The 24,861-nt window shown below is 41.7% G+C and overlaps 1 protein-coding gene across 5 annotated transcripts in view; it reads left to right on the top strand.

Annotated features, from left to right (window-relative positions):
• The window catches only part of LOC309346495 (sodium channel protein type 1 subunit alpha), a 107,327-nt gene that overhangs the window by 52,629 nt on the left and 29,837 nt on the right, over window positions 1–24,861 (top strand). The window contains exons 2-12 of one of the 5 annotated variants that reach the window (XM_081870335.1): window positions 263–578; window positions 4,248–4,368; window positions 11,560–11,647; window positions 13,233–13,361; window positions 14,463–14,554; window positions 15,610–15,879; window positions 20,159–20,222; window positions 20,854–20,995; window positions 21,176–21,382; window positions 21,920–22,219; window positions 23,977–24,324. In XM_081870335.1, the coding sequence (XP_081726461.1) occupies window positions 315–578; window positions 4,248–4,368; window positions 11,560–11,647; window positions 13,233–13,361; window positions 14,463–14,554; window positions 15,610–15,879; window positions 20,159–20,222; window positions 20,854–20,995; window positions 21,176–21,382; window positions 21,920–22,219; window positions 23,977–24,324 (2,025 nt within the window). In that variant the 5' untranslated portion in view covers window positions 263–314. Of the gene's footprint in view, window positions 1–262; window positions 579–4,247; window positions 4,369–11,559; window positions 11,648–13,232; window positions 13,362–14,272; window positions 14,365–14,462; window positions 14,555–15,609; window positions 15,880–20,158; window positions 20,223–20,853; window positions 20,996–21,175; window positions 21,383–21,919; window positions 22,220–23,976; window positions 24,358–24,861 lie in introns of those variants that run through there. The other 4 variants (XM_081870333.1, XM_081870334.1, XM_081870332.1 and 1 more) reach the window with 4 other exon arrangements.

The following is a 24,861-nucleotide window of genomic DNA, read 5'->3' as shown; positions in this document are numbered from 1 at the left end:
AAGTCGGCGCCCCTGGCAAGGCGGGTTGAAGGATTGTGCCTTGGAAATCCAAAGGCACGTTCTTTGGAAAGTTCCTTTTAACAATGTAGCAGTGTCGATTGTTTGCAAGGTTTTGTTTGCATCGAAAAGAGTTGGTGGAGGAAGTGTTCCTTCCCTGCTTAGTAATTTCTGTTCTTCGTCTTTTCCTTCCTTCCTTCCTTCCTTCCTTCCTTCCTTCCTTCCTTCCTTCCTTCCTTCCTTCCCTGCCCATTTCCTTATGCAGTACTTCCTTATGCAGGAGAATAAATGGTAATTAAAATGAGCAGGATGAAAAGATGGAGCAGCCAGTGCTTGTACCACCAGGACCTGACAGCTTCCACTACTTCACTAGAGAGTCTCTTGCAGCTATTGAGCAACGCATTGCTGCAGAGAAGGCTAAGCAGTCCAAACAAGACCGTAAAGACGACGACGAAAATGGCCCAAAGCCCAGTAGTGACTTGGAGGCTGGAAAATCACTGCCATTTATTTATGGAGACATACCTCCTGGCATGGTGGCTACTCCCTTGGAAGACCTGGACCCATTTTATCTTAACCAAAAAGTGAGTGTTTCATATCAAGCATTTTACACTGTCCCTTTCCTTTTCCATTTCCTTGCAGTCAGGCACACAGCCTACAATTTCCCCATGTGTCTTTCTGGGATCTCTGTTACTTGTGATCTACCAGGTTTGAAAACCAGCATTTCTGGGTAAGGACAACTGATTGCACTGCAAGGATGTTAATCATTTGCTCTCAATCTGTACATCAAAAACTATTCGTATTTCAACACTGCTGGAAAATTATCTAGCAAAAAGCTGGCGGGAGACAACAGTGATCACACACACACACACACACACACACACACACTGTTCCATTGACCAAATGGCTGGTTATTAGCTTCTCATATTTTCTGAGACCATTGATTAGCTGGGTGGTTGAATTGTTTGTTGACAACAATTATTCTACATCTATCTATCCATAGCTGTCAACTTTTCCCTTTTCTTGTGAGGAATCCTATTCGGAATAAGGGAATTTCCCTTTAAAAAAGGGAAAAGTTGACAGCTATCTATCTATCTATCTATCTATCTATCTATCTATCTATCATCTATCTATCTATCTCTATCATCTATCTAAAAAAAGCAGCAGTTTTTTTAAAAAAAAACATACATTATAGACTGGGCAGTGTGTATGGAGGTTCTGGGCTATCCAGATGGCAAGACCTCTCAGTCTCATGGATGTGGTCCAAAGGAAAGCAGAGCAGTACTTTAGGCTCCAGCTTGGCTCCTGCAGGAGTTGCCAGAAGGAGGTGTACAAGGCACTGTCCAACTGCCTTATGGACTCTGCTCCAGATTTGTGTAGGTTTTACTCCTTAGCCTTCTCTTCTCCCAAAGATATCCTGCAAGGCAGTGGAAGTTTAGCATCAGAGTTTTCCTTCTCCTAGATGGGCTACCTTCTCAGGTTGACAAGCCCCATCAGCCCCTCATTTCCCTCTGAAGCACATGCAGAAACCACCTTCTTGACCATTGGACCCATTGTTAGTCTTGTCTGCTCAATCCGCCGGAGCCTGTATTCACATGCAGGAGAAATCCCCAACGCACTGAGGTTTTGAGACCCATCAGCCGTCCTTACCTGGTTTAGCCAGCCTGTCGAAGTCGTTTCTTGGGATGTGGCCTCTGTCACATGTTGACAGCTTCTAGGAGCCACAGGTGAAAGCTGAGGGTGGGGTGGGGTGTGGGATGTTAGGAGAGGTGTAGTACCTCTTGTGAGGTACACATCATGCTCCTTCCCTGGGTAGCATGTCTAACTGAAATGAAGAAGAATATGCTCACTGAAACAAAAGGCAGCTTGGTCAGATGCTTTGGTCAAATCACACCAATCAAATAGATTCCTTGTGAAAAAATGGAATAATGTTAAGGATGTTCTGGGCATGCACATACAAAGCAGCTAGTTATGGGGGCCACACCTGATCTATGGAATGCTGGCTTGCGCATGGCACTTATTCTCTCATGACATTTTAAGGACATCCTATGGGGAAATGACACTTGTTTTGAAATAGTCAAACTGTACAAGCTAGGAAAACCAATACAATAAACCCGGCAATGGGTAATTGTTCAGTGATAGAATACTTACTGTGCTAACATAAGATCCCAGATTCGGTCCTAGGCAACTCAAGATAGGACTGGGAAGGACTGCCATCTAAAACCCCTAGTGAGTATAAGACACATTCCTTCCTTTGGTTAGTTATGAATTTCCTCCCCTTTGCTGGTTGCATGTACACAGGAACAACAGCTGTGGCAAGGTATTCTCCTGAGTTAGTTATTCCATTGCTAATTACTGTTGTTAAATTGTCCAAGGACATTTTCACAGAGGAAACAAATTCTACCAGTTGGGAAGATGCAAAACTTTTTAGAGGGGATGATGAGCTTGTTTATCCTGCATACCTGTTTCTCCTCTTTGAAACTGGAAAGGGAAATTCCCAACTCAGCAAGATATGTTCATGTTATTATTACGATGAAGGTGCATATGCCTTCTCATGTTGATATGCAATATTGCATTTGACTCAAATGATGCTTCCTCAGGCTGTGTACGCACACATCAGCCTTTGAAGTGCTGCAGTTTGGGGTTTCTTAAAAGCACTTTTGTAGACATTGCTTTGCAAGCGTCCATACCTGCATGCTCTGTAAACAGCATGAGCAGCTGTTAAATCATTGCCAGATTTACACACAGAGGTTGTGGCTAGGGCACATTAGTTTCTTTGCTCCCTCCCCTTTTGATGTCCACGTCATGCCTTAAAAAAAATAATCCTGCAAATTTATTGATGTACCAGAAGTCTGCTCATAACTAACTAATGCTCAGTTACTTTTACTGTGCTGAGTGCATGCCCAGAGGCTTCCTTCTCTTGTACCATGCAGGTGACTTGGTGACTACATTTCTCCGTGGGGACAAGCCACTTTAGGTTGCATCCCACTATTGACTACTCATTGTAGAGCCATTGAAATTAATGGTTCTGAACCATTTTTATTTGAATGAGTCTACCCTGAGTATGACTAACAGTGAACACAACCCTGTGTACATTCAGAGGCTTCCTTTCCTTGTAGTACCATGCAGGCAACTCTAGCAAGGCACTCTAAGTATGCCCAGAGGCTGCTTGTCCTGGCACTTTGCATGGTGGATCACCAGCTGTCGTGTCTGTTATATTGCAAAGCATTGTGCTACAGTATCCTCAGAGGCAGCAGACATCACATAATTTGATTTATCAAATGAAGAGTGCAAAAAAAGGGGGGGCACTTCAGGCTTCTGATATATCTGCTCCCTGTTACATCCAATAATTCCCCTGGAGTTGTTGTGGTTGATTTCTTAAAGCTAAGTTTTGTTAAGGAGCAGCATGCAAAATGGGCAATTCAACTCTGTGCCAAACTGCCACCATAAGCAGTCAAATAATATGGTTCTTGGAGGGAAAAGTTTATAATGATTGGAGCATTCAGTTGATTAAAGCTTTGGGATTTCGATAAACTGGGATGGTTGCTTAAAAAGTAATAAATACTATAGCAAAAAGAGCCCTTTCCCAATTCATTTGAGCGCTTGAGTACAGAGGAGAAAGAGTTAATGGCAGCTGTTTCTGCCCATCCTTTAAAAGAGCACAAACACTTAATGGAGGCTCTTTCTGCTCTTATTCTAAGGAGTAAAAGAGTGAAACCTATGCAACCCTCCAAAGACTGAAACATCAGTATACTCATGTACATGGGAGGGAAAATATTTGTTGTCTTCAAGTTTGTCCAGAATACCAAATGGCTCGGGTACCTCTCAGGTTAATCTCTGAGGAAGTGTAGGAAGAGGGCTACATAGGTGCAGTTCAGCAACATCATAAGACCCTCTGCAATAGGAGGTTCTCAGAGATGGTCTTCACGCACAAGGCAAGAGGTGCTTCAAAATGTATTGTAAAATGTGAGCCAGCTATTAACTTTTCTACCAAAAGGCGTTTGAGTGGAACAGCAAACAAACGATATAACAACAATATGAAGAGGAAAATGCATCTGCAAAGGGCAACGAATACTCTTACATAGTAAATAATGTCCTGCTTATCAGGTAAGTTATGACAATACAGCATTTGACAGGAAAGGATGTGTTCACAGTGACTGGTTTTTTTTAATCACTGGGGGAAATTAATAATGAAAGATGATTGTAGAACTGCATGACTTTAAGTTGCTCTCACCTTTTCTTCTTTCTTCCAGACTTTTATAGTATTGAATAGAGGAAAGGCAATTTTCCGATTCAGTGCCACTCCTGCCCTATACATTTTAACTCCTTTCAACCCTATTAGAAAAATATCTATTAAGATTTTGGTACATTCATATCCTTTTCCAGTTGTTGTTTTTGGAACTGTTCACTTGTTTTCATAAGATAGCAATCCACAAATGTGTTCTTCGGTTTCCTCGTGACCATCCCTGTTTCAAATTTTACATGATTAGGTCTAAAATTAGGTTTCAAACTTGCTTATCAAAATTCTCAAAAGACTTTCTGAAATCACCTTCCTACCCTGTCACAAATACCTATGGAATAGATTAGTTTAAAGCAAATGGAGCACACAGGTTATTCCATTCCTCTAGTTGGGTATCAAAGCTCTACTGTACATACGGTGCTCCCACAAATCTGATTAACACTGACCTCAGTGACAGCTGTCATTGGAGCTTCTGCATAGGTAAGATGCACGTGCATTGAAATGTATAAGGTAAAGGTAAAGGACCCTTGAATGGTTAAGTCCAGTCAAAAGGCAACTGGGGTGCGGCGCTCATCTTGCTTTTCAGGCTGAGGGAGCCAACATTTGTCCACAGACAGCTTTCTGGGTCTTGTGGCCAGTATGACTAAACTGCTTCTGGCGCAAAGGAACACCGTGACAGAAACCAGAGTGCATGGAAATGGCGTTTACCTTCCTACCACAACAGTACCTATTTATCTACTGGCACTGGTATGCTTTCGAACTGCTAGGTTGGCAGAATCTGGGACAGAGCAACTGGATCTCACCCCGTCACTCAGATTCGAACCACTGAACTTCTGATTAGCAAGCCCAAGAGGCTCAGTGGTTTAGATCACAGCGCCACCCACGTTACCTTTTGTGGGGGGGGGGATTTGTTTTGTTTCTGAAATAATTTTTATTTGATTTTACAAGTATAAAGTTATAAAAATAACACAACACATATCCACAATTAAGAGATTCCTCTGAATCTCTGGACTTCTCACCTTCCCCTCCATGGGTTCTGTTATTAAATCTTTTCTACTGCATCTTTTCCAGTACTCCATATTTCTTTATAACTTCTTTATCTCCATGATACCCATTACATTGCAAGTGTTGTTGCAATCCTGCTAATGTTTTCATCTGTTTACAGTGGCCTCCAAGATAAATTATAAAAAATTTCCCATTCCTTATTAAACTTTTGGTCTTCTTGGTTCCTGAGCTTTCCGGTCATTTTTGTCATTTCGGCACCCACATTACCTTTTGAACTTTATATGTGCTATGTAATTGGTGTGAACTGCCATTCAGCTACTGTAGTATGACACCATTGATAAAATCCTTTAAAATGTTGTATCCTTGGAACATGATCCTGGAAGATGCTGGTCTTACCATTTAAGCACCCAACTGCAAGCCCAATCAGAGGGGGAGTGGCCAGGTGGTTAGTGTTAATGCTGTGTCCAATGCTTTGTCAAAATAGAGAAGGATGTTCAGCAGCAGCAGTATTTTTCTTAGGTCATGAAGTGGTCCAAATGTATTACAGTGGTACCTCTGGTTGCGAACGGGATCCGTTCCAGAGGCCCGCTCGCAACGTGACCAGAATGCAACTCATGTCTGCGTGTGCGTGGGTCACTATTTTCTGCCTCTCTGTATGCGTGTGATGTCATTTTGCGCATCTGCGCATGCGTGAGCTGCGAAACCCAGAAGTAACGCTTTCCAGTACTTCCGGGTCGCCACGGGACGCAATCTGAAAATGCTCAACCTGAAGCAAACGTAACATGAGGTATGACTGTGCTTTGTTTACCTGGTATGGTTCATCAGTGACAAATCAGATGCACATATAACAGCCACCAATGGAAGACCTTCTTAAAGCTACAATCCTAATCACGTTTACCTAGGAGAAAGGCACACAATAGAACTTACATCTGAGTAAACATGCATAGGATTGTGTTGTAGGTTGGCTAAGACTAGCAGACTTTCTCTACACAATAAACCACTGATTTAAAGTAGAGTTTCCTACAGATTGTATAAATTTGTATCATTCGTTCTGCACTACTGTAAGCCTTTCAACTGATGCAGTGCTGTGCTTTGCCAAAATCTTCGCCTGCGCTTCAACCATTCTCTACCAATTTTATGACAAAAGAAATTGAATTCCAGAATCAGGAAAGGGAGAGAATTTTTTTGGGAGAAATTCTCATGGCTTGGGTGGATGTAAGACATTTGTTGTACTTTCCCACATTCCAAAATGGTCAAGAAGTGTTTGTGAGTGTCCTTCCTTTCACTTTACAAATCTCTCCAGTGGTTTGTATTCTCCAGTAAGGATGGAGGAGAAATTCAACACAGTTCACATTTCAAGGTGAGTCTACCTAATCCACAATTTCTGAAATAATATGAGAACAAAAACACAGCCTTCCTTCAAATTCCAGTTTTCTGAATTTTGCAATGCAGTTCCAACCAAGTAGCATGAACAATCCCACCTTGGATTTTGTGGTTGTGTTTTTTGTAATTGCAAGTATTTATATATTTGCCAAATAGTTTTTATTAGTCTTCCAAATTTTAACCAATCAATACCAAATTACATCAAATTTAATATGTTTTTTTCCCAAAAAGTTGACTTCCTGCTCTTCTTCCTGGCTGTGTCCCTATTTTCCCCAATTTACTGCTTCGTATTACAAATTTATATCCCAGTTCACATTTCAACCCTTATATCTAAGCTTAAATGTCACATTTTCCAATTTAATTCTTGTTCTTCTTCTCCCTTTCCCCTTCGCTCTTAGCTGTCCAGTTTACAATTCCTGCTTGAATACTTAACAATAACTTATTCCCTTATACATCAAAACAAAAACAAATGAGGTCTCGCAGCATAATTGCAAGTATTTAAACTGTTTTTAATATTGCATTTTAAATTGTAATCTGCTTTAGGGTAAAGTGCTGGTAATTAATTAAAATGGGAATGATCGTCATACACTGGGCTAAATTGTGTGTAAAAATAGATATCGTGGTAAAAAATAAAACACAGAACTGTTATATTAGCGGAAATTGCTTTGCAAAAATATCTATCTTGGGCAAAATTGCATGCAAACGTGTATTGGGATAAATTTGTAATAAAATGCTGGTGTATTTTTATGAAGACTTTTTTAAAAAAACAATCACAAACTGATGTGGAAATGTGGTGAATGGGGGAAAAAATGAGAAACGGGAAAAACCAAAATGGACAGACTTGCCAGTTCCTACTCTCCTTCCCCTGGAAACAAAATTGTTCTACTTTGCTTTATTATTGCTGACAATCAAATTTCAACAAAAGAATGTAAAAAGAGGTGTTACTGCACCAATCTTAGATTCCTGATAATCAGTCTCCCAGGCCTCCCATGTTTAAAATAAAGCTCAAGGGAAATGTGTAATGGAGAGAAAAACTCACATGTCACTCATGACCACTTCACAGTGTTATGATAAGCCCCACCCACCGTAACAGCCAATAAGACTGGTGTGCCCTGAGAAAGTGGTAGAAAAATGGAAGTCTGTTTCACAAAGAAAGAAAACTTTTGATATATTGAAGGGAAGGTTTTGGCACAGTAGGCATACATAAGCTTTAACAACCGAAAGTGTAGATTACAAAGCATTTAGATTTGTATGAATTAATCACTTTGCAAATGGTAGATGCAAGCGGCATAAATTTGTCATTTCGCAAGTACAGTCATACCTCGGGTTGAAGTAGCTTCAGGTTAAGCATTCTCAGGTTGCTCTCTGCGGCGACCTGGAAGTAACGGAGCACGTTACTTCCGGGTTTCGCCACTTGCGCATGCACAGGTGCTCAAAATGACATCATGTGCATGCACGGAAGCGGTGAATCGTGACCCGTGCACATGAGGACGCGGGTTGCATTCGCTTCAGGATGCGAACGGGGCTCTGGAACGGATCCCGTTCGCATCCAGAGATACCACTGTATCCATCAGTGCTAGATTGCACCATTCTAATTCAAGAAGTCAACCAACGTTACACTTTTTTTTTTAGCCTCGCCAATTTCAGTGAGGAAAAGAAGTTAAACACCTGCTTCCTCCTTTTTGTAAACTCCTTGGCTGAATGAAATATAAAAGTTTGCTTTCGGCTGGCTCAGAAAGTCAGCTCGACTGGTTGAGATTGTGCTTTTCCCGTTCTCATGGTTGACAAAACTCTACCTCAAAAAAATCCAGAATCAAATGATGCTTTGTAAGACCAATATATTCCTTGCGTTGTGGAGTATCTTGCTGGTGAGGATCCATATTTTATTCACATATACCTCACTGTGCTGTTGGCTAATACGATAAAAAAATGCAGCTAGAAAAAAAATGCAATTTAGTAGGGAAAACTAAGTTTGTAGAATGAAATATATTTGGTTTGGAAATTCAAAGTTTGTGGTGCCATCATGTGGTCATGTTTTATGTTGTGTATGGATAAACATATGTTTTATGTTGTGTATGGATAGATGCGGGTGGCGCTGTGAGTTAAACCACAGAGCCTAGGACTTGCCGATCAGAAGGTTGGCGGTTCGAATCCCCGCGACGGGGTGAGCTCCTGTTGCTCGGTCCTAGCTCCTGCCAACCTAGCAGTTTGAAAGCACGTCAAAGTGCAAGTAGATAAATAGGTACTGCTCCGGCGGGAAGGTAAAAGGCATTTCCGTGAGCTGCTCTGGTTCACCATAACCTGGATGCTGTACGCCAGCTCCCTCTGCCAATAAAGCGAGATGAGCGCCGCAACCCCAGAGTCGTCCGCGACGGGACCTAATGGTCAGGGGTCCCTGTACCTTTACCTATGGATAAACAATGACCTTTTGACATTGTAGCGCAGAGTCAAACTACGGAACTTGGTCCCCTAGCAGACAGTGATGGCTGCTAACTTGAGTGGCTTTCAGAGGATTAGAGGGCTATCGATGGCTACCAGTCATGATGACTATGTTCTGCCTCCATTGTTGGAAGCAGCAGTGCTTCTGAATACCAGCTGCTGAAAACCACAGGAGAGGAGAGTGCTCTTGCACTCATGTTCTGTGTTAAGTTGTGGGTGAACATATCAGATGACACAGCGATTCTTCAAACAGCTCTTGTTTATTCACAGGCCAGGACAGAACTGAACTGAAGGGTTCAGTCAGCCTGCTTATATAGAGCTCCAGTACAACGTAACTGTAACAATTTTCTAAAACTATACAATGACTGAACGACACTTTCAATCCCTTATTTGCATAACTATCTACAGTATCCCCCTGCTGGCCCAGGGTGAGAACTTCAGTACATAACATTCTTCTTCCTAGTTTCCCACAGGCATCTGGTTGGCCACTGTGAGAACAGGATGCTGGATTCGATGGCCCATTGGCCTGATCCAGCAGGCTATTTTTTTGTTCTTAGGTTTTTATTAATTAAAGATGGATTGTTATTTTTTAGCTTGAGCCAGAAGAAATCTGACCCTAAATCAACATGACGCCTTACTGAAGTCGTTGCACTCCAGTTCCCATCATTCCCTGCCAGCATGGCTAATGGTCAGGGATGATGGGAACTGGAGTTCAGCAACATCCGGAGGGCACCTCATCAGCTACCCATGTTGTATGCAAATACTCTTCTATTTTTGGCACACTCTATCCAGTTTGTGACTTTCAGCATCTACTTTCATTTTGCTGGAACTTGCAGTTCCATGTATAGCACCAGTTTTGCACAGCAGCTGCATGTATATCACAGCTTTCCCTTTCAAAGTACCGTATTTTTCGCACCATAACACGCACCCGACCATAACACGCACATAGTTTTTAGAGGAGGAAAACAAGAAAAAAAATATTCTAAACGAAACAGTGGATGTATGATTTTTGTGGTTCATGCTGTGGCCACAGACATGTGATCTGACGGTGAATTTGGGGTAGCCCAATGCAAAAATCTTGAGGATCCATGTGGATCCGTGCTTTGTAACCACGTTTTTGCACCACTGCGGCCCCAGGCAACAGTGGGTGTGTGATTTTTTTGGTGCAAGCTGTAGCCATGGACATGCTATGTGATCTGATGGTGAATTTGGGGTGACCCAGTGCAAAAATCCTGAGGATCCATGTGGATCCGTGCTTTGTAACCACGTTTTAAGTGGGGAGGGAAGGAAAAGCACTCAAGGGACAAGGTGCACGCGTGGGGTGGGTGGAGAAGGATGCTGTTAATAATGCAGAAGAGGGGTATAAGAGAAGGCTCCTCTCCTCTTCCGCTTTGCTCCTTTAAAGGCTCTGCTTCTCTCCCTCTTCCCCAGCTCGCTGAAAAACTTTGCTGCTATTTAGCCCGCTGAGTGGGGAGGAGAAGGGACAGAGAGCCTGCTTGCGAAAAAATTTGCTGCTATTTAGCGAGCTATTCTCTCCCTCCTCCCCAGCTCGCTGAAAAAAACAGCTCCCTCCTCCCGGCTCGCTGAAAAACTTTGCTACTATTTAGCCAGCTGAGTGGGGAGGAGAAGGGACAGAGAGCCTGCTTGCGAAAAAATTTGCTGCTATTTAGCGAGCTGTTCTCTCCCTCCTCCCTGGCTCACTGAAAAAAACAGCTCCGGACTCGTGTAAGCGGCTCCTCTCCTCTCCCGCTTTGCTCCTTTGCAGAAGCAGGCTCTCTGTCCCTCTCTCCTCCCCACTCAGCGGCTCTTCTCCCGCTTTGCTGTTTCAAAGCGAGCCACGGAGGAGGGAAGGAAGGGGAACCATGGATCCTCTGCTGACTGCAGCAGATCCCCCCGCCATCCGTAGGCATTCGCTCCATAACACGCACAGACATTTCCCATTACTTTCTAGGCGGAAAAAAGTGAGTGTTATGGTGCGAAAAATACGGTACTTTGCTATTAACATCCTGTATTGAGTACACTTGTTTTCTTACTATTTGAAAGCTCTACTGGGGTCATTCTATATCTTTTCATATTCACCTTAGCTATTGGAATTTTCACTACACCTGCGACCGTTTAGTGATTGTGCTACTTGCAATATTTTTTAATTAAAACAAAAACAAATTTTCAGAGGCCTCAGTTTCTGCTGTGGCTGCCTGAGGCATATCTATATGGGTTCTGAGATATTTCTGTCCAAGGAATATTGACTCGAGTGAGTAATGGTCTATGGTGGAAATGAATTCTATTGTTTCCCCTTATCTAAATAATGCCTGCCCTTATCTACATTTACTATAGTCCTGGATTTCAAAAAAATAAGAAGTTAATGTATTGTCCCATAGTTGCTTTTTAAACAGATGTATTGATTTAATAAAAAACAGAACATCCCATTAATTTTGTATTTTGTTGATCAATAATTATATGATTTCCCGCTGTATGTTCCTTAATGATATAATCTACATTATTCAGCATGCTCATTATGTGCACTATTTTGACCAACTGCGTATTTATGACTCTAAGTAACCCTCCTGATTGGACAAAGAATGTAGAGTAAGTTGAATATTATTAATATGTATGTTTGCATGCTTTGTTGTGGACTGAATTCTACTGGAGCTAATACCATTTTTAAGATAGATGTAAGGTGCAATTTGATGGTCCCTGGAAGGGAATTCCAGAGGACGTAAGATAGATCAGATCTATTCCTCAGAGACAGAGATTCCCTCTCCCTGCAGCAATAATAATAATAATAATAATAATAATAATAATAATAATAATAATTTATTTATACCCCGCCCATCTGGCTGGGCTTCCCCAGCCACTCTGGGCAGCTTCCAACCAAATATTAAAATACAGTAATGCATCAAACATTAAAAGCTTCCCTGAACAGGGTTGCCTTCAGATGTCTTCTAAAAGTTTGGTAGTTGTTGTTCTCTTTGACATATGGTGGGAGGGTGTTCCACAGGGCGGGTGCCACTACCGAGAACACCCTCTGCCTGGTTCCCTGTAGCTTGGCTTCTTGCAGTGAGGGAACCGCCAGAAGGCCCTCAGCGCTGGACCTCAGTGTCCGGGTAGAACGAAGCTCTGGCCCAACCAATATCAGAGCTCTAGTGTTGGTATGGCCAAAAGGGATGGAGTGCTAGGGAGCGGGTACCAGGGAGCAGCTTGGACCGAAAGGACCCAAAGTCTCTCCTGGGCCCCTAATACCACCCCAGGAGGGAAAATTAGATGTATTCTTCCCCTTCCAACATAAATGCATCAAAAAAATGAGAGCAGGAATGGCTTGAGAAATGCAAGAGCCTTCATCCAACTCCATCCTCACTTCTGCCCTGCCAACTTGAGCTCAGCAGGGCATTGGCTAAAGTAGTGAAGCTGTTTTCATACTTCTCAGCCACTCATTTAAGGATTGCATCCTGTAGAATGTGGCTAGGATGCAGTGAGCTCACAGGAGTGCAGAGCTGGAGGGGATCCACCTCTTCTTGCACAGTCAAGGCCTGTTCAGCCATTATACTTACAGATAAGGAGAGCAAGCATGTAGGGAACTGGGCTGTGCCAAGTAGTCCCTCCTCCTGGCACCCACACATGCAGCACAAACATCTGAACACAGGGAGGGAGCTTCTACCCATACATACATTGTACAATCTAGAAGCCCTGTTGCTTAAGGTTCTACACAATATGGAAGTCTAAGAACAAAGGTGCCTTTGTACTATATACTTGAATGTCAGGCACATGGGCCACTTGGCATGGCCCAGGTCTGTGCTCATATGTTTTCCTTAATTGTAAGTTTAATGCTTAAAGAAGACTTACGCTCATGAGAATGGGCTGTCAGTGGTTGCAGTGGACCCTTCTTCCTGCTATGTATAATTATCTTTATGCCACAAGAGGTGACGGCCACTAGCTTAGACAGTTCAGAAGGGGAACAGATCAACCAATAGAGGGCTAGGTCTATGGACAGGCATTGTCCTATAGTCGCTAAAAGGAAAGTCCATGATCAAAGACAGCATGGCTCTGACAACAGATACCTGAGACAAATGATGACTTGACAGTCTTAGAAAAAGATTTGTTTGCCCAGATTTATTTGTTTATTTAAAAACACAACATTTTAATTAACAATTAATATTTTGACTATTTCGCCCAGGTATACATTCACAGGAATATATACATTTGAATCACTTATAAAAATACTTGCAAGAGGATTTTGTATAGATGGTTTCACCTTTCTTCGGGATCCCTGGAACTGGCTGGATTTCACTGTCATTACATTTGCGTAAGTTTTGTGTTCCTTTCTTGCCCATCCCCTTTTTGTTTCTTTTGCATGGAGAGCGTACAAAAACCTATGTTGTTTATGGTAATACGATGTGCTTTTCTCAATCGGGGTGGAGAAAATAGATTCTTCAATGACTAATGACTGGATGCAATTTTCTAGTGACTGGTGCATGTTAAACAGTATAATACTGTTATACAACACCAAGGAATATGAATGTGAATAGGCAAATAGATATAGAAGAAACTTCTCTGTACAAGTTTATTTTTGCTGCCAACATATAACCCCCATGTTCAGGCTTACAGCCAACTGGACTGGAGAAAATAAATCACAGCAGATTAGAGATTCTTCTTTTGTCCTGTGGGTACTTATAACACACAATGAATCAGGGTTTGCAGCTTAAGAAGTTCATGTGGCAAACTATTATCAGTGTTGATCTTCCAGAAAAATCTGCTGTTTGTTCTTCCCCATCTTTAATAAGGATAGTGGCATTGTATGTTTGTTTTTGTGTGAATCCATATATGGTGTAATACTAGCAAAGTAACTAGTAATGATTGTGGAATTCATGGAACACTAGGAGTAAAGTTATTGACAAAGAATGTAATTTCAAGTCCTGCAATTTTCCCCTCCTACCAAAAGAGGAACACCTTCCCCTTTCTCTTCACAAATGACTTTAATTAAAAAGTTAAGCTTTCCAAGTAAAATCACTGTGGCTCACCCCCCCTTTCATTTAAATGTAATCTAATCACCGCTGAAAGACCTTAATGAAAAGCAAACTGCAGTGAAAGGTAAACATCTCAGTGTCGCTATTTAATTTTTTTCACTAAAGTTACCCAAGGGATCTTGATGAAAGACCCCAAGTAAGTAGCAAAACATCTGCCTTGATGCTGAATAACTGTGATTTGATTCTACAGGTATATAACAGAATTTGTAAACCTAGGCAATGTTTCAGCTCTTCGAACTTTCAGAGTATTGAGAGCTTTGAAAACTATTTCTGTAATCCCAGGTAAGAAGTAAGTGGTGTAAGGTGTTAGGTCCCTCGTGCCTCCCAACTGTTCCTTTTTATCCTGTCATTGTGTTTGTGTGTGAACTCCCCTATTGCAGATATGTGACAGAGTTTGTGGACCTGGGCAATGTCTCAGCGTTGAGAACATTCAGGGTTCTCCGGGCATTGAAAACAATATCAGTCATCCCAGGTGAGAGCTAGGTTAAACACAGAGGCTGACTCTCAGACTTCATGGAAATTCAAACCACACACATTCCTTCACCATAAGCCTCGTTGCTTGCTCACTCGAGAAAAAGCAGGACTCATGTTTCGGTAGCAATGAACATTGTGATCCTTTGCTTTTTGCCATTTGCTTTTTTACTTTTGAAACCAGCCTTTGCGTTTAACATGTTGTTGCATGAGATTACGGCAGTATACACAGCCTGTGTGATTTGCATCATATAATGTCAAGCTTTGAGGTCAAGCTGTGACAGAAAACATAATCATAACTGTGACCTTTTTTTACCCATGTGTTTTTTACCTGCATACTGTAAAACTGTATTTGCTCTTGGATTTTTTTAATTTTACGAAGACCAATATCTGTATCACAATTGAACTTGTTGAAATATCTGAATCACTATTGAACGCAAAACAGTAAGATTAAAAAATAAAAAAATAGCATGGTTGTCGCATGGGAAATTTATTATCTTTTTCCAAACCACCCACAGTTTCTTACCATTAAGTCTTAGTATGTTATATACTCTTTTACTTAGCAACATGTTATAAAGCTAATTCCAGTTGAGGGTTGGGTTAAAAGTGTTGACAATTTTCTTTTAAAATCCACACCTCTAACACTTCAATCCCAGATCCTAAACATATTTATGCAGAAGCAAGTTGCAATGATTTCAGTAGCACTTCTTTCTGTGTAAAATTGTTTAATCTTGGTACGGTAAGATTTCTTCTGTATGAAGCTAATGAAAAGCATGATTAAAAATCACTTGTTTTGGCATTAAAACAAGTTGTTTTCAAGAATTAAGTGCAGTCCATTTTCATTCACGAGTCCAATAAATATAAACTTCCAGTGACCTCATCTCCACAAGACGCATCTTCACAAGCAATAGAACCATTGTTAGTTCATAAAATATCAAAGTCATTTATTTGGGCTTCTGCATGGTTTTTTATTGGGGGCAGGGACTGTGACTGGGGTATGTTGTATTTTTAAAATATGTGTTTGTCATCTTCCTAACAGTGCTCTTCTGCTTTCAGGCCTGAAGACAATTGTGGGAGCCCTCATTCAGTCTGTGAAGAAGCTGTCAGATGTAATGATTCTGACTGTATTTTGTCTGAGTGTATTTGCTCTAATAGGGCTCCAGCTGTTCATGGGCAACTTGAGGCATAAATGCTTGTATTGGAATCCAGCCAATGCTACAAATTCAAGTGATCCTTACCTTAATAGCACATTAGAAGAAAATCTAGGAGAAAATGGTACATTTAATAGCACGCCGTTTGACTGGAATGCATACATACAAGAAGAAAGTAAGAATGTAATTTTATATTGTTATTTTAAATAGTAATAGTACTATCATTAATAATATTATATGGCAGTGTGTGGGATTAAATAACCATGACGTAAGTATTCATGACATAAGGAGGTTGGGAGCTGTTGAAATCCCCTCAGTTTAATGCTTTTCTAAATAGAAGCTAGCCCTTTTTACAGTTTTTTCTATCAGGTCACTTAGACACAGCAGCCTAAGCCATATTCCACAGGGACTGAATTATGACCCAATTCACACATAATGCTAAACTAAACGATGACTTAGTGCAACCATGCAGACTTCCGGAGAGGAGATGATGACCACTTCACTTCTCCTTAAGTTCAGCTGCTGCTGTTGCACAAAGCCATTGTTTTTGCTTAGTGTGCTGTCTCAAACAGCGCTCATGCTTTCTCTTCATCTTGCTCTCAGCTTGTGATGTGAAGAACTGATCTCAGGTAGGGTGTTCCCTAGCTAAGATTCTTCCGTGGCTACCAAAGAAGCCAAGCAAAGGTTATGGGGTAGGGAAGAGATACAGGAAGGAATGAACATTTAGCACCTCTTCCTGAGCTCTTCCAGCCTGAAGATGTGGTACTTCTGCCATCCATTCCCCAATAGCATCAGAAGAACAAATAAAGTCAGGGTACTAAATAAACATCATTTATGCTTTCATTGTTTTTGTTTGCTTTTAAGATTGATTATTCCTGTTTGGTCTATTGACCATGGATTCATTCTTTGTAAAGTTTTTCATGATTTTATTATAGAATACATGATGCTTATTTTATACTTTCTTAACTTTATTCTTTTGCTTCTATTCATTAGTCGGGACATACTTTCTCTAGTTTGGTTTTCCCCCATTAGGGTTTCCATCTCCTCAGCCTTCTAGAAGCCAAGAGTTTCAGAATCAGAGAGGGTGCCTTTAAAGAGCACCGCCAGCTCCCTCAAGGAGGGAAGGCCAACCACAAAACAGACCTTGCCAGATTTCATAAGGCTTCTAGTGGCTTCATTAGTGGGGCAACATCCCTTCATGACCCATAATAAGGGGAGAACCAGCTAAGAGAGCTCACAGATAGCTTTCTGTGGTCCTGATAACGCCTGTCAGAATCTGGATGTAGCTTGCCGAATCATCCTGACTCGGCCTGATACGACCCTGCTTACCAGGACTAGACATTATGTGATCGTATGGAAGAGACATTACTTGATGTGACCTTACTGAAATAAGTTGCCCGTCGATTCCTCTGTGAGGCCCAAGCCACAATGGAACAGGATAGGTGCCACTGATGGAAAAAGCACTCTCCTTTGTTGCCACCAGCCTGACTTGCAGTGACAGAAGAGTCTTGGTGGAAGATCTTGAGATGTGGCCACATTTGCATGGGAGGAAGTGGTCCTTCAGGTACCTAAGTCCCAAAAATAATTACAAAGAAGGAGCGCATCTGAAACGCCACCCTTCCACTGCTAAGTTGTAATCATTATTTACTCTTTCACAGTTAACATACTTCTTTAGTACTGGTAATTTTTGTGCATTTCACCATGAGTGACTAAGGGTGACCAAGATGTCAGTCTGTGAAATGCTCCAGAAATGGGCCACTTCTCCACTTCACTTATAAAAACAGGACATCACACTGTGTGTTTGTGTGTGTTTTTTGTAATAGCAGCACTTCCAAAATCTATTTTTTGCCCTTTTCGCCTTCTTTAATTTCACTTGGAGGCAACTATCACAACAGTTTAAGCCACAGAGCTTCTATTTTAAAATGTATGCCTGTGACAACATGAAATTCACAGCGCACGGAAGGGCATCCCCTGGAGAAACTGAGAAGAAAGGTTCCAGCTTCCAATTCCTAAAGGGATCGATAGTCTCATCATTTCTGGGAACATGTTAATCACACTTTGTAATGACACAATTGTTTAAGCTGTAGGAGGGCAAGCCGCCTACCAGCCTCTTCTGTACTTTTCTTGCAGGGAAGAGGGATGTTTTACCATATCTTGTTCGGGTTCCTTAGAATTACTATTTTGAGGTAAACAGTACCATCTCAACAACCCTTGCCTTCCCATCCAACCCCAAAAGGTGCAATAATTGTGGGAAAACAGTGAAAACTATAGAAATTGTCGTCCATATGCTTTTACACTTGGGAGAGGGGGACTTGACCACTATCAAATTTATGTGTATATTTAGCGAATAAAATGGTTTATGTTGTGTTTTCGCACTTCTCAGGCTGCTGCAGGTCAAAATGACCTGTCCTTAGCAATGGGGGAAGAAATTCAGTTTGGTTTCATGGTTTAATGTGAATCTGTATTTTTCAAAACAACACACAAGCCAAAGCTATCCTCTTGAAATTTGCACTTTCCCCAATTTTGCAATGTTCTCCAACCCCCCAAAAATGTGCGCAAACATGCATCAAAACGCTAATATCGTCACCATAGGGGTGGGAATTGGCTGTGGGTGCTAGATCCAGTCCAATTTTCCATACATTGGCACTTGGTGGGTGATGCCTTATCATCCACTGGACAGCGTGACGAATCTGTTTCACCATCCATGTTTCACCAAGACCAGATGTCTCCACTGATGTGTATGCACAAATCCTGTCCTGCCTTAGCTGATGTCCTCAGACAGCTGACCGAGTTCAGGAACTGGATATAGATGTTCTTGGTTCTCTTGTGCCAAAGCACTTCTCAGCACAATCAGGGTGGTTATTTGTGTCTCTTTCAGTATAGTCATAGCTACAGAGAAGATGAGGGGAGGAGGGTAGAGGGCAGAATGACACAGCCTGTGTATCATAAATAAATGTAGCATGCTAGGTTTGATTAGGATGAATCACCCAGCCTCAAAGAGAAAGCGGTTTAGTACAGTTGCATCTGGCACTTTGGTGATTGTGACCATTACTCTTCCATGACAATAACACATTTCTAAATAAAGTAGGTAGTAATTTTATGCCACCCATGGCTATGCCCCCATTCACAAAGAATGAAATTACCACATACAGAGCAGGGGTGCCCTCAGAGGCCTTTCCTGATGCCCTACTATGTTTTCAGTTGTATGTGGTGCCCATGACAGTTTCTGGTGCACAAACAGCGGGCAGAAGGTTTTTACTTTTCTTACCATAACTTTCCTTGGCTGCCCAAAATCAGGTCAATAACTAAACCCACTCCCAAACTGTTCCAGGAAACTACACATTTGCTTATTACATGCAAACTGAGCTATTGAGTGTTGCTCTTTATTGTTTGCTTCAAGTTTGGGACCAGGTATGTTGAGGGATGATGGTGAAACAGAGGTCACGATTAACTCTGTGATTCAACAACTGGGTGTAAGCCATGTACCGTATTTTTCTGTCTATAAGAAAATCCACCCTCAGCACTCTCCGTGTATAAGATGCCCCCTAATTTTGTGCATTATTTTTTAGGGGGGAAAACCTAGTCTTAGACACAGAAAAAATATGTTCAGTTACAGATAGGTAGCCGTGTTGGTCTGCCATAGTCAAAACAAAAAATTCCCTCCAGTAGCACCTTAAAGACCAACTAAGTTAGTTCTAGGTATGAGCTTTCATGTGCATGCAGACTGAAGAAGTATCTGAAGAAGTGTGCATGCACACGAAAGCTCATACCTAGAACTAACTTAGTTGGTCTTTAAGGTGCTACTGGAAGGAATTTTTTGTTTTGACAGAAAAATATGGTATTTGTAGCCTATGGGATGGGTCAGGTCCCCAGATAGTTCTTAGGGAGTTCTTGGAGGATCTAAGAATCAGTTAGTGAGTTTCATTTTATGCTCTAAGGCACTCCATATTTAATTCTTATGTAACAATGAGCTGAAAAGTTGGCTAAATTCCTTATGCATTCACTCAAGCTAGAGATCCATTAATTAGACTGAAGGGTAAATTTAACCACTTGCTATCATGAGATGAACTTGGTGATGCCTCCATTTATTATGGGACAAAACAATGGAGCATGCTAAAGGCAATATTATTTGTGATGGCTCCAGTGACCCAGTTTTTCATTCTGCCTACTCTATAGAACTGGGACATTTTTAACATCCAGCAAAATTGTTGGTGTCCTCTTTTTACGTCTTCCCTCAATACCCTCGTTCTATTTGGACAGCCTCGTAAGATTACCCACCACCAACCGCCCTTTCCCTTTTCACACTGGAATTGTTGGTGAAAGGGTTCCAAGAATGAAGCCAGAAAGCAATAATAATAATAATAATAATAAAAAAAAAAAATTATTATACTGTATGATTCAAAATTGCTGGGTTATTTTCTCCTAATGTTTTGATTATTATTTTTTTCAAACAGGTCATTTTTACTTTCTGGAAGGACAAAATGATGCATTACTTTGTGGCAACAGTTCTGATGCAGGGTAAGACCACCTCCTACCATTAAGCTTTAAAAATACAAAGTAAAAACAGGTTTTAACATTGTTGTGTACCTTATAATTGATAACTATAACCTGACATGGTGTATAGCTGGAGGGTAGCCAATGTGGCACTTGCTAGATGTTTTTGAACCACGGCACCCAATGTCCCTGGCCACTGGCCATGATGGTCAGGGCTGGTGGAGGCTGGAAGTCCAAAAACATCCAAAAGGCACTGCATTGGGTACTCCTGAACTAGAGAATTGGATTTGATCTGCTCTGATTTAGGCTTCTTTTTAAATAATTTGATTGTGGTCATTGATTAAATATGTCGAATTGGAAATGGGAAGCAAGAGACCAAATTTTTTAAAAATGGGAAACCCAGACTTGAATCTTACCTTACCGGAGAATCTAATTCTCATCCTGAATGGATGTGAAGAAAGCAGATAGCTGGTGGTCCCAATGGAGCAAGGGGGAGAGAAGGAACAAAGGCAAGGAATTTGGGTTAGGAACTTCCTGTGCAGGGTAGGGCCTACCCACTCAGCTATGCCCATATGTGTATCCATTGCAAAGTAGGCATTTCACTAGCTTTGATGATTGACTGTTTTTCATCCTAATATATTTTTTTCTTTTTCAGTCAATGTCCCGAAGGATACGTGTGTATAAAAGCTGGTAGAAACCCAAACTATGGCTATACAAGCTTTGATACGTTTAGCTGGGCCTTCCTGTCTCTCTTTCGACTGATGACTCAGGACTTCTGGGAAAACCTTTATCAGCTGGTGAGAGAGGATAATTTTTGTGGCGAAAGCTTAACATATATGCTGGTTTCAAAACAAAACCTGTGCAAGTAACCCGAGTACAAATATTGTATTGGCTTACAAGAGTCACACAGGGAAGGGTGTTGCAAACTCATATATTACTTTTTTATATATATAAAAAACCCCTATTGTTTTCTCTAGACATTGCGAGCCGCCGGCAAAACGTACATGATCTTTTTTGTCCTGGTGATTTTCCTGGGCTCTTTCTACCTGATCAACTTGATTTTGGCTGTTGTTGCCATGGCCTATGATGAGCAGAACCAAGCCACCATGGAAGAAGCAGAGCAGAAGGAGGCCGAGTTCCAGCAGATGCTGGAACAGCTGAAAAAGCAACAAGAAGCAGCTCAGGTATATTTCTGATGGGAAATAATTGAACATAATAATTGAACACCATTCTAGCTGAATGTATCATTTAGGAAGCTGCCTTGCCTCAAACGTGTTTTCTTCGTTTCAACCAGCTCCCAAAAGATACTGTGAAAAGAAATCTACCTGATATTTTTGTCTGGTTTTTATTGATATATATTTCCTATTTAAGCCCTGCCCAGGTAGTTTGAGGGAAAGAGGGTACTACACTCCCTGGCTTGACCTTAACCTTAATTAGAGTATTAGGGGAGTGGTTGTATTGTTGGCTGCCTTGGCACCTTCAGGTGAAAAGTCAAGGTGCACATTTTCTAAAATAAACACATAAATAAAATTCGGTGCAGGTGCATGTAAGGAGGAGTATAAGGCACAAAACCGAATATGTATAAGGAAAAGAACCATTTTGATTTTATAAAACTAAATCTACGCTTGGACTTTTCTTATGGAGTTTCGAGTGTTTTAAGTTTAGAAACACTGTTCTTTTCATGAGGCCAGCGAAATAAAACCCCCAATGCTTTACGGCAGGCAGCGGCGACAGCAGCAGCGACGGCATCGGCTGAGTCGAAGGATCCGAGCGCAGGCGGCGGCGTAGGGGGGCTTTCTGAAAGTTCTTCTGAAGCGTCCAAGTTGAGTTCAAAGAGCGCCAAAGAGAGGAGAAACAGAAGGAAGAAAAGAAAACAAAGGGAACAATCTGGAGGAGAAGAAAAGGACGAAGATGAGTTTCATAGATCTGAATCAGAAGATAGCATCAGGAGAAAAGGTTGCCGGTTCTCTATTGAAGGGAACAGGCTAACACTAGAACGAAAACACTCTTCTCCCCACCAGGTATATGAGTATTACGTTTCTCTGTCTTTTAGTAGTAACTGTAGTATATTGCCTTCTGGCATTGCTAATCTAAGAATGACCTCTTTTGCATGGCAGACTGCTTATAATAAAATGCACTATATAAATGTGGTATACCCAGTGCTTTTTTATATAAAAAAATTTTTAGGGGTACTCTCATTTTGACTCAAGAAAATCAACATTTTATAGTTCAAATTGGGGGAAATCAATACAGAAAAGGGTAAATGGACAAAATTATTATTATTAATTATTATTATTTATACCCCGCCCATCTGACTGGGTTTCCCTGGCCACTCTGGGTGGCTTCCAACAAAGATTTAAAATACATTAAAATATCACACATTAAAAACTTCCCTGAACAGGGCTGCTTTCAGGTGTCTTCTAAAAGTCTGGTAGTTGTTTTTCTCTCTGACATCTGGTGGGAGGGCGTTCCACAGGGCGGGCGCCACTACCGAGAAGGCCCTCTGCCTGGTTCCCTGTAAATTGGCTTTTCGCAGTGAGGGAACAACCAGAAGGCCGTCTGTGCTGAACCTCAGTGTCCGGGCAGAACAATGGGGGTGGAGACGCTCCTTCAGGTATACTGGACCGAGGCCGTTTAGGGCTTTAAATGTCAGCACCAACACTTTGAATTGTACTCAGAAATGTACTGGGAGCCAATGTAGGTCTTTCAAGACTGGTGTTATGTGGTCTCAGCGGCCACTCCCACTCACCAGTCTAGCTGCCGCATTCTGGATTAGTTGTAGTTTCTGGGTCACCTTCAAAGGTAGCCCCACATAGAGTGCATTGCAGTAGTCAAAGCGAGAGATAACCAGAGCATGCACCACTCTGGCGAGACAGTCCGCGGGCAGATAGGGTCTCAGCCTATGTACCAGATGGAGCTGGTAAACAGCTGCCCTTGATACAGAATTGACCTGTGCCTCCATTGACAGCTGTGAGTCCAAAATGACTCCCAGGCTGCACACCTGGTCCTTCAGGGGCACAGTTATCCCATTCAGGACCAGGGAGTCCTCCACACCTGCCCACCTCCTGTCTCCCCAAAACAGTACTTCTGTCATGTCAGGATTCAACCTCAATCTGTCAGCCACCATCCATCCTCCAACCACCTCCAGACACTCACACAGGACCTTCACCGCCTTCACTGGTTCTGATTTGAAAGAGAGGTAGAGCTGGGTATCATCCTCAAAGTACAAAGAACATGCATTACCTCATATTACACAGCTGACAGCTCACAGTAACTTCCACATTCGCGTGAGGTTGTGTGCATTAACATCTTCCCGATTCCTCTGCTTGCTCTTGGTGTCCATCGCCATCGGAGGTGGTAACAATGGAATTGACCGATCACTGTGCTAGATTCCAACTCCTACTTCACACATTAAATGCTCGCTTCTGTCTGAGACTCAGGAAACACTGTGACAGGAAATGAGGCCACCCTTGGGAGTAGCAACGGAACTGATGATTCACTGTGCTAGAGAAGAAACTAATCTTTTAAATAATTTTTAGTTTCTTCTCCCGTTAGATTCACAAAATGTTTAGGGGTGTGTATACCCCTGTGTCCCCCCCAGAAAAAAGCACTGGGTCTACCAATTTAATGTATAATAATGATAATAATATGGAACTTGACATGGTGTTTGAGAATCAACGGGTAAAGGGAGGTGGGGATCTGCATTTTGCTTATCCTTTTTCGGACCTCTGTAGATGCTCTATAGCTAACTGCCGTGTTCTCCTGTGTTTCTCCGCAGTCTTTGCTGAGCATGCGTGGCTCCCTGTTTTCCCCAAGGCGCAACAGCAGAACGAGCCTTTTCAGCTTCAGAGGTAGAGCAAAGGATATAGGATCAGAGAATGACTTTGCTGATGATGAACACAGCACATTTGAAGATAATGATAGCAGAAGAGATTCCCTTTTTGTGCCGCGCAGACATGGTGAACGGCGCAACAGTAACATTAGTCAGGCCAGTAGGTCATCCAGGATGCTGGCAGTGTTTCCAGTGAATGGGAAGATGCACAGCACTGTGGATTGCAATGGGGTGGTTTCCTTGGTTGGTGGACCATCTGTTCCTACATCGCCTGTTGGACAGCTTCTGCCAGAGGTGATAATAGATAAACCAGCTACTGATGACAATGTAAGGAAGTTTTAAATAGTTCAGGCATGGTGGCCTTTTCTTAATGCACCAGCCAGTGTGTCTACAGAATGGAATCCCTTGGGAATGATCCTTGGTTGGTCAAGCTGTGAATGCTCCTGCATCTTGTAATACCTTTTTATATATACTAACAAAATCAATTTAAAGCATAATTTTTGCAAAACAAGCAGTGGAGAGAGAGAGAGAAAATTGTCTGGAGAATGTGCAAAATATATTGCTTTGTGTGTTTTATATTCAGAAAACCTTGCTGGATCCTACATTTATCTGGCTATGAATTAATTGTATCTGGCCAGGTCCAATAAAAAAATCATCTTACTCCACAACTAAGAGGAAGTTATAACTTTTGGTACCATATGGATTCTGACACTGCCTTGGTTGTACATAAATTTGATTACATTCTGTCTCGTGAACATCATTACAACATACAAACAACGTGGCTAGAAGTTCTGGTTCCCCAAACATTGGTAAAATCACTCCAAAATTTCA

Source organism: Podarcis erhardii, assembly GCF_964252035.2.
Source record: "Podarcis erhardii genome assembly, chromosome: 1".
Taxonomy (NCBI): Eukaryota; Metazoa; Chordata; class Lepidosauria; order Squamata; family Lacertidae; genus Podarcis; species Podarcis erhardii.
The sequence above is the reverse complement of the archived record's forward strand: the minus strand, read 5'-3'. Positions and strand labels throughout refer to the sequence as shown.